Source organism: Semicossyphus pulcher, unplaced genomic scaffold (assembly GCF_022749685.1).
Source record: "Semicossyphus pulcher isolate SPU_LCO1_2020_fin unplaced genomic scaffold, fSemPul1.0.p SCAF_5, whole genome shotgun sequence".
Classification (NCBI taxonomy): Eukaryota; Metazoa; Chordata; class Actinopteri; order Labriformes; family Labridae; genus Semicossyphus; species Semicossyphus pulcher.
This window is the reverse complement of record NW_027211726.1, coordinates 21,269,809-21,284,977: the sequence shown is the minus strand read 5'-3', so window position 1 is coordinate 21,284,977 and position 15,169 is coordinate 21,269,809. Positions and strand designations below refer to the sequence as shown.

The 15,169-nt window shown below is 41.8% G+C and overlaps 1 protein-coding gene across 1 annotated transcript in view; it reads left to right on the top strand.

Annotated features, from left to right (window-relative positions):
• The window catches only part of csmd2 (CUB and Sushi multiple domains 2), a 253,256-nt gene that overhangs the window by 166,153 nt on the left and 71,934 nt on the right, over nucleotides 1–15,169 (top strand). Inside the window, exons 27-30 of the mRNA XM_069682020.1 lie at nucleotides 10,316–10,518; nucleotides 11,072–11,263; nucleotides 12,835–12,973; nucleotides 13,154–13,341. Of these exons, the coding sequence (XP_069538121.1) occupies nucleotides 10,316–10,518; nucleotides 11,072–11,263; nucleotides 12,835–12,973; nucleotides 13,154–13,341 (722 nt within the window). The remainder of the gene's footprint in view (nucleotides 1–10,315; nucleotides 10,519–11,071; nucleotides 11,264–12,834; nucleotides 12,974–13,153; nucleotides 13,342–15,169) is intronic.

The following is a 15,169-nucleotide window of genomic DNA, read 5'->3' as shown; positions in this document are numbered from 1 at the left end:
TTTTAACCAGAGTGCTGCATCGGAAGTGCATAATACATTTCTAACAAGATGGTGTCCTTGTAGATATTGAAGCCTTAACCCTGGCTGTGCTAGTATTATTCTCTGTCCATTAAGCTACTTAGGACTACACGCATGTTAAGACCAACGTCAGTCATTTATCAATATGCTACCGGTAACTTCCATGTTTTGCCAGTATCGAAATGGATGGCCATTAAGCCTCGACCATGGAACTAGCAAAGTGTGTTGCATGTATTCACAATATTAACCATGTTTATGCTCTGTCATGAAGCAGCAATGTAAACTAATGTAATAATCTTGTAAGCCTGGCTACTTGAAGGAACAGTGCTCTTCAAGGAGAATACTGTTAAATCCATAAGCGCGTGTGTATATGAAGAAACATGTGGAAGAGGCAGAGAACACAATAGATGGTTTAAGTAGGAGGGCTATAATCTCTTCCTTCTTATAAATTGGATTAACTTTCCCCAGAAGACCACATGCTCATCACAGAGGAAGATTTATGTAAAGGCTATACTGTGCAACACTGTTTACTCTTTAGTAGTGTTGCTCTATTCTCTAGGGCATCCGAATGTAAATGAAAAGACTATTAGATTGGATGTTAATGTGTTTACATGCACATCGGATGAATTAAGTAGACTTTTCATACATTCTTACAACTGGTGTGAGAAAACGATACACTTCAGGATAGCAATATGTTATTTTGTGTTTCTGTGTTGATTCTCAAAAACACAAGAAACAACAAGATTTATTATTTTTCAGGCCAATGTTTATTCCATTGCTAACATTGCACATTGTTAAAGATGCTGTGAGGATCTTTCCACTTGTGTTGATTTTAGCGCCCCCTGTGGACAAAGCCGGGCCTCTTATCTCTTGGCTGATTTTGTCCTGTACCTTTTAAAAAAAAAAATCTCATCCTGCTTCTTTAACAGTCATATGTATCACTCACTTCAAATTTTTGCAGTTTCAGGCATTAAAAATAACTACATAGAAAAAATCAATCTTGTCGCTGATGGTCTGGTTTGCTTTTGTTTGTCATATAGAGTAATCAGAATAAATTTCAGTCTGTTTCATAACCAGTGAAAACCTCCTCACAGGGGCTTTAAGATGTTGGAGTATACACTGACTGCATTAGGCCGGGAGCCAGGCCCAGCCCTCAGGATGTTTTTTTTAACCTTTTTTCACTATTATTTTCTATACCTTGGGCCATCACAGGATGATAACGACCACGGCCGTTTGGTCTCAGAGGCCTAAAAACCTCTTTTTTGAAAGCAACTTTTGGCTACATGATGACCAAGCACATATGAAGGTACTGCAATTGCATAAATAGTCCCACAGGTATGAAATCAGGCAGAGAATATTATAAAATTTAGGGGCTTGCTGCCGTTGTATTTTGAAAAATTACCCTCAATATTTTCAAAAAGGCAAAAAAACCAACTATCTGATTGACAAATTCTCATCAAAAATTAGGCGCTTTCTGCACATAAAATGCACTGTCTCACATGTATGTAAAAACTGCCCCCAAGTTCATAAGCTTTGCAGCTTGGCTCAGTGGTAGAGTCGGCTGTCTTTTAATCGGAAGGTCTAAGGTTCGATCCCCAGCTCCCTCAGTCTACATGTCGAAGTGTCCTTGGGCAAGACACTGAACCCCAAATAAATGTGATAACTGATAGACGGTTGGACACTTTACGCTGAAGCCTCTGCCATCAGTGTGTGTGTGTGTGTGTGTGTGTGTGTGTGTGTGTGTGTGTGTGTGTGTGTGAATGGGTGAATATGACATGTAGTGTAAAAAAGCAGCTTTGAGTGGTTGCCAAGTCTAGAGAAGCGCTATATAAGTACAGTCCATCCATTTATAAGCTTCGATTTGAGCCCATGATGACCTTTCAGCTTCAAAATTACCCTTGCTGTGACCAAAAAGCTGCATTGTACAAGACGATCGAAAGCGTCTCTCTTGTGTCTAGCAACATTTTCATCTGTACTGCTACTGGGAGTGGTCGTTATCATCTTGTGATGGCCCAAGGAATAAGCCAACAGAGAATAATAGTGAACAAATTTTAGCATATAAGATGCTGAGGGCTGGGCCTGGCTCCCGGCCTATATGAGATCTCAATGCAGATCCAACCTTTTAAACTGCGCTAGTAGTTTGTGCGTTCACTATCACTGCAGATAACATCATGCAGTTCTGCGCGGTTGCCTGCATGGTTCTATTTGTGAGAACATAATGTCCTATAGCTGGCACATCTGACATTCCTGGGTCCCTCATGATTGCTGGTTTAGGTTCATTAGTGTCTCCACTACCTCTGGGTCCCTGGCATTCCTCTGCAAGGTATGCACCATATCCATGCCTTTGATCCCACCCACGCAATTCATTATTGAGCAGAATTTGCAATGCATTAGCCCAGGGATTCCTTGTATATCAAATGGTGTAGCTGAAGGTAGCACACTAATCAAACCGTACAGAGTTTGTATGAAACAGGGAGTTGTGCCGAGTGACAGCAGACTTCTTAGAGGCCTATGGACTTGTTTGCTGAGAGATATTGAGAGAGAGAGAGAGAATACAGGTGGGAGGCAGCGAGTGGAACGCAGACAAAGACATGAAAACAATGTAAAAAGAGATGATAAGGGAGGCAATGAGCCATTTCAGCGATTGGGCATTCAGTGGTTACTGCTAAAGAGATCAAAGGACTGATCCAGGCCACATGGTACACTGAACAATGAAGTCATGAGGATTCATCTAGAATTGGGATTTAGTAAGAAATAGGCCCTCTAATTGGAAAGATGGTGTAGTGTGTCTGTGTGGGATATAATACTGTATGGCTTTCACCTTTGTTCACAAGGCTTCAAGCGTATGAACACAGTATGTGAGAAGCTTGTGAAAACTTTGTCTGAATACCGTGTGTGTCGAGACTACCTACTACTCATTAATATTTATTTAGTATTTAGATGATGAAAGTTGAACTCTAGAACAACTGTTTCTTGAGAGCTGAATAACAAAACGTCTTTAAATCCTCAGTAGATCAAGTGGTGCTGTCATCGTGTCTCGGTAGATGTTCCATTGTTCACTGTTTATAAAGCAGCAGCAGGATTTGTCTCTAAATATGATGAGCAGTACAATAGATACTTTTCAGCTCCACGAGAGACTTATTCAGATTTGATGAAATCTCAGCTCGGAAAGCCTTTTTGAAAATGGCACACTGTATGTAAATTATTTTTAAGGTTTGGATTTCCCCCTTAAGGAGCCACATATACCAATTTTCCAATGCAATGCAAACCCCATTTGTCATGCTCTATCACAGAAATATAGCCCTCAGCCTCAAATGAATATGCACATATATTTCACTGGGTTTGCACAGCCCAAAATAAAGTTTCATATATTATGTATTCCTAGTTGGTTCGTGCGTGTGTGTGTGTTTGTTCCTGAAAACCAATTTGAGTTTTAAGACATTCAGTTATAGGTCCTTTAACACAATAAAGTTGAATTAGCTTGTATTTTTTACAGGATATATAGTAGTAGTGTGGTAGTTTTGCATTATGTCCAGGTTAGAGAATGATTTGATTCAGGAGATGGTTGGATAGGGTGAGAAAGAGGGAATGACTGTGGTAAATTGATAGTACAAGCACGAGTGTGCGTGTGTTCTTTAACTCTGCTTTAATCTTGCTAAGTTATTTCCCAGTTTCACACCTTTTCCAACTTAAAACTAATTGTAACGCTTCTTTTCATCCGTTTGATAACGCTTCTTACTTGTGATTACATCATGTGCCTCGCAGTGCTTGAGCTGGACACAGATTTCTTGAAATGCAGCTAGGTTCTGGTGTCATGACAACCTCCATGCCTACTGTCTGATATGCGGTATGGATGTGTCTCAACCTTGATGGATTGTCCCACAGGGACGTTCCTACAGAGGCCATTTCCACACATATTGATGAGGGTGGCTCTCAGTGTGACATTGCTTTTCTACGCAATCTCAATTAGTTGTGAGGAAGCAGACCGTTGCAAGCTTATGCTTGCTCTACATCTCTCTTCTTCTTTTCCTCATACCACACACACACACACACACACACACACACACACTTACTTATTTATCATCTTCATGCACACATACACGTTCTCTGAAGACTCCCCACAGGACTCGTGATTGCAGCTAGACTATTTTGTATTCATATGAGAGTCTCTGCTCTCTCTCTGTTTCGCTCACCGTTCCTCTCATATGAATACAAAATAATTAACGCAGAATCAAAAAAGACCTGCAAAATCTTTTCCATCCCTCTCCTTCCGACATCTCGTCTCCTCGCGGCGATTTTTCTGACGCTTGATTGAGCTTTTTTCTCTGGTTGAGAAGGGGACGAGTGCGAAGGAGAGCCCTTAGCTGTAAACTTCAAAACATGGCTCTCTGTGATCCCACAAAATGTTAAACGCACACAGGGACCTAAATTCCCTTTTCCTCGGTGAGAGAGACAGTCATTCTGTCAACTTGTTGTTTTATTCATCCCTCAAGTACCCCAACCTCCCGCTCCACCTCGCCTCCCGAGCTCTTGTGTTAAGTGGAGAAGTTGTCTTTTAAATGGACTTTTCCAATCCCACACTTTTTCCTACATAACTCTGCAATGAACAACTTCAGATAACTTGTCTGGAAACATTTTGTTCGCACCTAATTGTGAACCTGCACTCAGACGTTTTGGGGGTAGATTATGCACTAGGGTCTCCATCACAAAGCAAAAGAAAACAAACGAAGAGCCGTAAAGAAAGTTTGAAAGAAAGCCAACCATGGGGATTAGTTTGATAATGAAAGTATGCATGCCCTACATGTGTTCTTCTAAGATCTCAGAATAAAAGATAGAAGAGATTTTTCAATGCCACTATCAACATCTTCTCCTGACACCTTCCCGTATCACTCTTATCCTCTCACTATCTTCTCTTTTTCACTATCTCCTTATCCCGCCCCCCAGCCTTCACTCTCAGGAAGTGACAAGGAGAGATAGGCTGTTTAGATCATGTATAAAAGGAACCAATTATCCTAACACGCAGCCCACGTCCGTCCCTTCCATCCTTCAGAGCTTCCTCTGCTCTCCATCAACCTCTTATCCTCCTGCCATCAACCTCTTCTTCCAGCAACCCGACAATGATTAACGTTGGTCTTGTTTTTGTTCCCTCCCTCACCTTCTGCTTTCCTTCCTCTTTCTCCCCTCCCACATTTCCATCTATCCTACTACACTTAAATCCAGAAAAAGAAGACGAAGCCATTCGGTTTCTGACAGTTCTGAAGGTTGCATTAGTGCGTGAGACCTGCCAGCACGAGATCCAACACGTGACTGCTGCTGCTTGATTCCGACATTGCTCATGCTAATCCCCAGAACTTTCTTTTTCCCTAACTCGCATCTGCTATGCTGTCTTGATTTACACACGTGCACACATACTGTACATATGCCCATTAATAGTCTATGCAGGAAGACGTACACGTATTAGAAAACATGCTCTCTTTGTTTTATTCATACCCACAAATCCTGTGAAACACCTCAGCGTCTCTCGTCGAGGTTGTGGGGAGGTGGAGCGTAGGTAAAACATAACAGCATTTGCATAACAAGCGTTCAACTGCCTGAGGCGCTTAAAAAACAGGGATGGAGACCTGTGAACATAACCTCTGCTACCTGGGAGGGGCTGGCCAGGAAGGATGGGACTGGGAAATTACTGTCACCACTCTTACTATCACAGTCAAAATTATGTTTGTAATATTATACCAAAATCTTAGATAGAGTTATGTGAGAAATTATGCATGTATTGACTCATCTCTGAATGAGCACTGCAGAATAAAACAACTTTCTTAAGTTTGACTTTATTATTGCAATTTGGTTATTACTTTGGCAATACTTTATTATCCAGTGAGCTTTCTTGAGAGTTCTTGTTTTCTCAGTGTTCTCTATGATATGTACACACAAAATCATGCAAGAGATAGTGGATAAAGATATGTTTTTCTAAGCAGTGTTGGGGGTAACAAGTTACTTTTGCAATTCAAGTAATCCATTACTGAGGAACAAAAAGCGATATTTCCCTTTTCCGTCTGTTGCCACAAAAAAAGAAAATCCCTGCAGCACTGTTTCTCTCCGACTTATTATTTTGAATTTTTGGGGAAAGGGACAAGAGCTACATCACGGTGAAATGTAAATTGTGTCTGGAGGTTAAGTGCTTTTCAGCTGCGAAGAGCTCTACTTCTGAAGTAGCATCTGCAGCTATGCTCTGCAGCTCCACAACACAGGTGGGACTAAGAGCCCCTGTTGTATTGTTGTCTTTGAAACAGCTGTGCCTAATACTGTACGTCTCAGCCCAGTTCACTCTCAGGTTGTTAGCATTAGAAAGAGCTGTCGTTATATTGCGTCTGTCATTCCTGTTATGAGGCTGCAGAGTTGCATATTATGGGCCGTAAACTAGGCTGCAAAGACGGTAGAGTCGATTCATTCAAAGGTAGACGAGCAATAGGCTACATGCCGTCCTGACAATATAACCCACATGTGTAAAGAGTCGCAAAGGGGTTTAATTTTTGGTAACGCAAAAGTAAACGCAGTACTTTTCTCAGTAGGTAACGCAGTTCTCTAACAAGAAACTTTTAAAAGTAACGTTAACCAACACCTGTTTCCAAGTAGGTAACCCGTCAACATTGTCATTTTAAGCTTAATCCAAAAGGCAACTGGACTTGGTTGAAGTTCTTGAAGATGTTTCACCTCTCATCTGTCCAGTTTCCTTTTGGATTAAGTTTATAATTACCATGACCTGGATGACTGAGAACCTTCACAGACATGTCAACATTGTCCTTTTAGGAAAGATGTTTTGCCTACTTGTCCTGAATGTGGTGTGTTTCTTAAGATTTAATTAAAAAGACTAACAAAATAGATAAAACGGTACACATGGCATCTGCAAAATGTTTGGCAGCAGGTCCTTGGGAGCTTTCCAGTGACAATCATTGTCTTCTGCCGGTGAATTTCAAGGTGAATCGTCCCGCTGTAGTGCTCCGGAGCAGTAGTTAAGTCACTTAGGCAAACATTTTTGGATTCAAAGCACTGAGCAGTTTGACAACCATCACCGCAAGCTTAAGGGTGATGCCACTCCAAAAAAAAGACAGAGGGGGAAAAAAAGTCTCTTCTCTAACTCTTAATAGACTAAACTTCGGGGTTTGATTCTCTGTGCCACAAGAGAAAACACAGCTGTGTTTGGCAGCAAATCACAACTGGTTGTCAGTGAGGCCCAGAGAGCTGAGAAGAAGCAAACAGCTTTAGCTTTCTTTCTTTTCTACTTCTGCTTACAGCTCATATGTATTAGTAATGTGTTGCTGTCTTTCTATTTGCAATATTAATAGTTTTCATTGAGCCTTGAATGATTACTTATATCACAGGGTATTATTTATGCTCTAGTGAATATTAGCAAGAGAACTGTATGCAGAGGACTAAGCACAAAGAAGGATTAGTATTTATGCTAGTTCTTAGATGATGGATGTTAAAAACATGTGATGTGCTGCTGTAAGGAGATAAGGGGGTAATGTTCATAGTGTGTCTTTCCTTGCATCCCTCTTACAGGCATTGATGCTCATGTATGAGCATGTAATGCGGAATACCCTTCAAATATACCTCTCAGTGTACATTTGCGTGATAAAATACCTGTGTGCCTGTCTGCATCTGTTTGTTTTATGCGCACTTTTTTCACAGGGATTGTGACAGGGCTTGTCAAGTAGGTTATGTACAGTATCCACACACCAAGCACATCGTTGAGTAGCCTCTGGCTGCTGCTCACACATCAGACAATATGGGAATCGGAGTCTGACACCAATTATGCAGAAACGGTGGGAACTTGTTGCTAAACCCGACATATCAGTGGGTTGCTGTTTCTCCTCTGCATCATCTGTAGCTCAAGGCGCTGTGCGTGTGCATATGCGAAGAGGGATGAGGATACTAAAAGCACAAAAAGTACCAGGATTTTATCCAGGATGAGTAGGACAGAGATTACCATTCAACTCAGAGTTTAAATGAGATTTTGAGAAAAAGACTTCTGGACAGATTAATAAAAGGTCAAGCTTGTGGACCAAATACTTGAATAAACATACCAACACAGGCTGCTCGCTTTAAAATAAATGAGCTTAAGTGCTTAGAGTATTTTATTGTGACAAGTGTTGTTAGTTTTCAATTAATACCATATTGTTGAAACATGAGGGAGAGTGTCAGCAATTTGCTTTGGGGCAAAACAGTTTTTAGTGAATTTTCATCATGAAATCATCTTAATAATGGATTTTAAAGTAATAATCTCGAAGATTTTCATTTAAATAAATGTCTGTAAAGTCAATACCCATCGCCGAATAAGGTAACACAATGGTGATTGAGCCTATGGCCCACTGATGAAAGCCTTTGCATTTGCAGAATTACAGACTGGGTGTCTGTGGTGACTTTCGCGGAAATCACAAGAAATCACAAATCATAAGCGGGGCCCAATTTATCTCTTGAATTTTATATCTAGAACAGATTGTTAGCTGAACTTGCTGCAAATGTCTGTTTATAGAGATTAATAAGAAGCTAAATCGTCGTCCAATGACGCTGATGGGAGCCGGGATGTCATTACTGCGGAATACGTTCCGCCTGCTTTTGCTCTCCACATGGACAGTTTTTCCTGCATACGCCGCAGCCTGCTGATACGTGATTGGTCAGTATTACTCGGACTACAAGCGTAGTTCAAACAGAAACCAGAACACTTGCCTTCCCAGAAATCTATGTACTATGAAGAATCTGTAAATAGAGATCAGTTGTCTAGATATCTGGGAAGTGTGCTTCCGAAATTACAGTTTATCGTCAAAGGTGCCGCCAAAGAGAACAAAAATGAGATCTTTAAGATTATAACTTTAATCTAAATCCATTTGAATTGAATGAAAGATTGTAAACATTTGTTGTAACGACACTATTGTTGTAAGTGCAGTAAAAGGAAAAGAGTGGTATTCCCCACTGAGCATCTCTGTGATGTGCATGCAAGATGTCAGAATCATCAGTAGAGAGCATTTAAAGTAACAACAGTGTCAGTACTTTATTTTGTACACATTTGAAGGATTCTTTTGTGGTGAACGCTTTGCATGTGAAGCAGCAGAGTTTAATTCAGCTCAACACAATTTAACCAAGTGTTTTTCTTTATTTTAAAAACGCCTTCATGTTATCGCTTTCCACCATTATCTCTTATTTTGAAGGCATGCGAGAAAGCAGAGGAATCAAATAATCAAAGGTGCTAAATTAAGTGAGCTGACATAAACGGGCCATGTTTGTTATGATTTTCAGACTTTGCTGCAGGATAAAGCTGCTGAGAATACTGTTTGCCTTATAATAACTCTTTCATAGTGAGTGTCTCATGACATTACTGCCAGTCTCTCACTTGTTCCAAAATAGAGCTTTCTATCTCTTTAGTCCTGCTGAATCTGTCCAAAACACATACATGCTCGCACACACACTCCAAGCAATATATCCTTATGAATCCACTGCATCGAGGCATCCGCACAACCACACACGTGTACACAACTAGTGCATCCCACATCCAGAGGACCACCAGCTGGCTGACAGCTGTCTGCGCCCAAGTGAAGGGTAGATATTTTGACAGCATCATCTTTCTGATGTCTAGACTGCAACTATTAAATGCTGTGGCAGACGTATCTGCTTGACTGACATTGTGGAACATCCATTGAATGCTCTGGATCAGGCGTGTATGATTCATTTTAGAATTGTAGTTGTTTCCTTCTTTATGCGTACCCTTAACAGTTTTTTGTCTGTGTTTCCTCTGCTCTTATTGACTCCTTTAATCACATTATTACCTCGTGTGCATTGATTCCTTTAAATACTCAGTAGTTTGATTACATCCTTTCATTTCCTCCTCCTCTGCCCGGACTCATCCATTTTTACATTTTAGAAATGCTGTATCGATGATTTAGATTTTCCATTTTCTTGTTTAACCTTTCTGCTTTATTGTCATGATGAATTTAATACAAACAAAATGACAAAACTTGACAGAAACCTTTTGGAAAGATGATGGATACAAGAGTTTTTGGCAAATCCGCGTTTCCCTCAGTCTATGTACCACCAACGTCATGTGACAGAATAATTGGGGCCTACTTTCTTCCATTATAACCTTCCATTAAAAGAACTGAAAAATGCAAATGGGACCTTGCCTGCATAAGTGCTCTCTGTAATGCTAAATAGTACTGAGTGACACATGAATATTAAAGACTAACAATATAACAGGGAGCGTCGTCTGTCAGCTGTCACAAACCTTCTCTCTTGTGTTTTACAGTCTGCATTTCCTGGTTTTCCACACCGAGGAGGTCCACGACGTGCTTCGGATCTGGGACGGCCCCCAGGATGGAGGGGTCCTCCTGAGGGAGCTGAGTGGCTCAGCGCTGCCCCCGGACGCCCACAGCACCTTTAACACTGTCAGCCTCCAGTTCACCACGGACTTCTTCACCAGCAAGCAGGGCTTTGCTCTGCAGTTCTCTGGTGAGGATAGATCAACACGGGTTAAATGACAGAGTTAAACAATAAAGTTCAACACTCAGGTTTAACTGTGTTTCAATCAGGAGAGGCTTCATTATGAGTGAACAATTATTTATTTGTTTATTTGGGGGGGCTGAGAGCAGGATAGGAGACCCCCGCTGGAGTCTAGACACTGGTGGTGGTGGTGAAGGAAGGATGCGGGATGAGCTGAGGAGCTGGACTTGGACACTGATTAGATGGATTGGAAGTGAACGGGGTGGAGGAGGGTTGCAATGATCGAGCTGAAACGACAGAGTGACAGCGAAAAAGAGGAGAACAGATTTAAAATTCGACAGCAGTAGGATGATTGGTAGACAGAAGTTGAGGCTACATCTGGTTGGTTCAGTACTTAAAATAGTAGACGCCCATAATCAGCTGATCACCAGACAGGAAGGACAGAGAGACAGCGAGAGAACGTGACAGTCTTCCTGCTTGAACTTACACTAAGCTACATTTTTCATCTGGTTACTGAGGAACAGTTTCAAAACAATGACTGAACCTCTTCTTGCTTCTTTAGTCTCTACTGCGACCTCCTGCAATGACCCGGGCATGCCTACCAACGGGACCCGCGGTGGGGACAGCAGGGAGCCCGGGGACCATGTGGTGTTCCAGTGTGATCCCGGCTACATCCTGCAGGGGGCCAACAGGATCACCTGCACTGAGATCAACGGCCGCTTCTTCTGGCAGCCAGACCCTCCTACATGCACAGGTACTCCATCAGACTGCATACTGTCACACGTGTTGTTACCGCTGAGTAATAACAATACATGCAGTTTTTATACATGCCACAGACTTCTGTTCAAGTTCAAGTGTTCAAGTAGGAGTTTAAAAAGTTTGAGAAACGCACTGATACATTTTTGTAGTAATGAGATTTTAAATGATAAAATTGTCAGAGACAGACGAGAATAGCATGAAAAAAAAAAAGTACTTAAAAGTACATTATGACTGCAGCCCTTCTAATGCAGTCTGTGGTCTCACCTCTGTTTCTGCTCTGACTTTTGTGAAACAGGTAGACAATATAGATTCCTAATGCGATTACTTAACAGACTCCTTAAGTGAATCTTAAGTGGCAAACCCGATTGCCGTGTTCCCCAGACGTCTCCTGAAGTCACTGCGGCAGACGGAGAGATCTGATTATCCTGTTTCTCAGTAACAACACAGAGCTCTCACTCAGACCTTCTTCTTTTTTATATATACGATCGTATTTTGTCTGCTACAAAACACATAACAATGGAGATTAAAACCTTATAATTAGCTGCCTACTTTAATTAGTGCTTAGCCTAATTAGTTTGATCTTTTATTTGATGAGGGAGAGTTACAGGTGAGAACATGAGACGTAGTGTCATCAGGCATTAGCTACGTCTTAATTAAGCATCTGTCACTACAACTTTGAGCAGGAACTTCCTGCTGTATTTATATAGTGTTACAACATGCTAATTTCTGTTTTGCCTGTAATTACTTTTCTTTATTGTCGGTACTGTTTGTTTATATTAGCAATAATCTGATTGTCAGCTCATTCCAAGAATTTGCTACATAAGAGTTTAATATACCAGCAATAGGCAGAATAAAGCAAATCAGTCCAAACCAATGACTGTGTATATGGATGGACAACGTCTCTACATCTGCTTTCATTGTACAAAATTGGTACAAAAATAGCCCCCATGACGAGCGCTGCCGACTTGCGATGATGACGTCGCTTGGAGCCAGAGCTGCGCAGTAGAGATTGGCGGGTCGAGCCGCAGTAGCCACTTCGGCTAACCAAAACACACACTTAGATTACCATAGAAAACAGCAAGGATCCCACATGTCAGCGTATTTAACAGCAGAACAGCTTCTTGTGTTGGTCTGAAGCAGACGTTCACAGATATGGAAACTTTAATGACTGTAGTGATGGTTGGCTTGCCGGGGTCAGCCGTACATATGGGTCTGTATGTGACCGACTGACTGACTGACTGACTGAATGACTGACTGACTGTCTGAGTAACGGTACTTTCAGAGCCAAATAAAGTAAAAAAATAAATAAATAAAGGCAACGCCATCTGTTAACATGGAGGAGGCGGGCTTTATGACCTATACTGCAGCCAGTCAGCAGGGGGCGATGGAGCTGTTTTTGGCTTCACTTTTGGGGGGCTGTCATGTCGTCCATCTTTTTATATAGTCTATGGTCTTAACAAACAAAAAATAATATACATTTGAATAGAAAAATATGCAACACCTGAAAGTTGGTGTTCAAAAGGTGTTTATTGTTAAACTTACTAACCAATGTCTCTCTGTCCATAGCTCCATGTGGGGGAAACCTGACGGGTCCGAGTGGGCTCATTCTGTCTCCAGACTATCCTGAACCGTACCCCCATGGCAGGGAGTGTGACTGGAGGGTTACTGTCACACAGGACTACGTCATTGCTCTTAGCTTTAACCAGTAAGCTTCAGTGGCACACAATACATTACATGTATTTTTGAATATTTATACAATTGTTCTGAATATACCTTCTTTCTACAGCCGTACACCATAAAACCATTCAGTCGTATTTTCAAATCATGCAAGTAAAGTTTGTCACAGCTTTTTTGATGAAAATCTCATTTAAATTTCTCCAACCAGGTTCAGCTTGGAGCCCAGTTATGACTTCTTGCATATCTACGACGGGCCGGACTCTCTCAGCCCCTTGCTGGGGAGTTTCTACGGCACAGACAATCCAGATCGCATTGAAAGCAGCTCCAACACGCTCTTCTTAGCCTTTCGCAGCGATGCTTCCCTCAGCAGCAATGGATTTGTGCTTCAGTACACAGGTGGGCACCTTTTTAAAGTTAGAGGAACGACTTGGAGAAAAGAGTAATTGGACAAAAATATCAAGCTAGTGGGAACTTGTATTCGGTGTGTGTGCGTGTGTGTGAATGTGTGTGTGAGAGAGTTTTTCATCACATGGTTTTCATCTTCAGTGCCCTAAGATGCTGAACAAACCAGTGAATTTTAAATAGTATGTGAGGCTTTATCCCCCAAACAATTCATGTTTTAAAATTCTTCCTTTTGGCAGAGTGCAAATGGATTTACCCTCTGCTGCTTATCGACCTTGCAGATTGTTTCTTTTTAACTCTCTCTTGTGTCTAGTCCAAAGCGAGTGAGATTAGTGGTGAGAAAATTGCTTTAGAGAAAGAAGAGGGTGTCTGTACTGCAGCTTCACGATCCACACCCTCCCATTTGTGCCACAGCCTGCTTGGGCGTTGTTATTGATCCGTCCCCCCTCCAGTAGGCGACTAACACGGAGAATTATGAAAATGAAAAGCCAGCAGCATGTGTGCTTAAGCTCCGTTTGATCAGTGCTTTGCAGCTGCACAAAAGGCTCCTCATAAATTAGAGCAAACAACGTTTTGTTGTCTCATGCTGAGCTGAGCTGACCGCAGCATGTTGTTTGGGGGACCCATTTATTTGCTCACACAAGGTACTGTGTACAGCATGCATGCTGCAGAATGATCCCAGATATCCTTGAAAGAGAGCCAGTTTGTTTACGGATAACACATCTGTGTTTTCTGCATTTGTGTTGAAGTGTCACAGGGGAACGCCTCAGCGAGTGTATGTTAAAGCTTTTTCCTAACACATATACAGACACTGAACAAGCTTTAAATTAGACGAGGCATCTTCGTTAAGGGCTTTGCTTGAGAGAACTGTGTTAAATCTTCCTAACCCTCCCAGCCTCAATTAGAGCTGTTTAAGGTATCAGACGTTTAACCAATTCCAGATCGACCCTGAGCTCTCGCCGTCTTGGCTGGCGTTCAGATGGGATTTGATCTATGTAAGTAATTCTAATGATTTGAGAACGCTACCTATTTATGCGACGCAGCTCCTTGATTCATTAGCAAATTGTACATAAATGGAGTTAAACACAGTGTTTTGTTAAGACAGTTTTACAGAGCGTACCCCTTAACTCACTCCCAGCTACATTTACTGCAGTGTGTGATTCAGTGTTTGATATTGTATGGCCAATCTGGTGGAGCAGATGGACCCAGTGTGAGGCTCTGAAAAACTCCCTCTCCACACTTCCAATTCTCCACACTAATGAACCATAACCAAATAATACATAAATTACCTCCTCAGTTTCAGACAAACAACATGGCAGGAGAGCATGGTTGGCTGTGGGTTTAGGTCTGTTTGGTAAAGAAGCAGCAAGTTGACGAGCTGGCCCAGCCTGTATTTGGTCAGCCGGCTGCTGAAAATTGCATTACAAATTCTGCCTGAGGTGCTGTCAGCCTCTTTACCAAGCAATCGTTGTGTCTCCCTCTGTTTCCGTGACTCTGGCCATGTCTGATTAGCGTCTCTGGGGTAATATGTGGGCTAAAACTTTCCATGCCTGAGCCACATTTGAATAACACACATGGACACAGACATGAACAGAAACACGCAGACAAGAAACCTCTTAGCCACATATGTCTTATCCAACAACTTCTCAAACTCCCAGGCTCATTTTTACTTCACATCACATCACTTAAATTCAGTTGAGTAAGTGATGATGCCACTCGTCCGCCTTTCATTCACTTCCAAACGTCCCAGCACTCGGGATGTTAAATCGGTCGCCTCACTGCGCTGACCGACCTTCTCACCGCTAGCTTGTGTCCAGGGCCA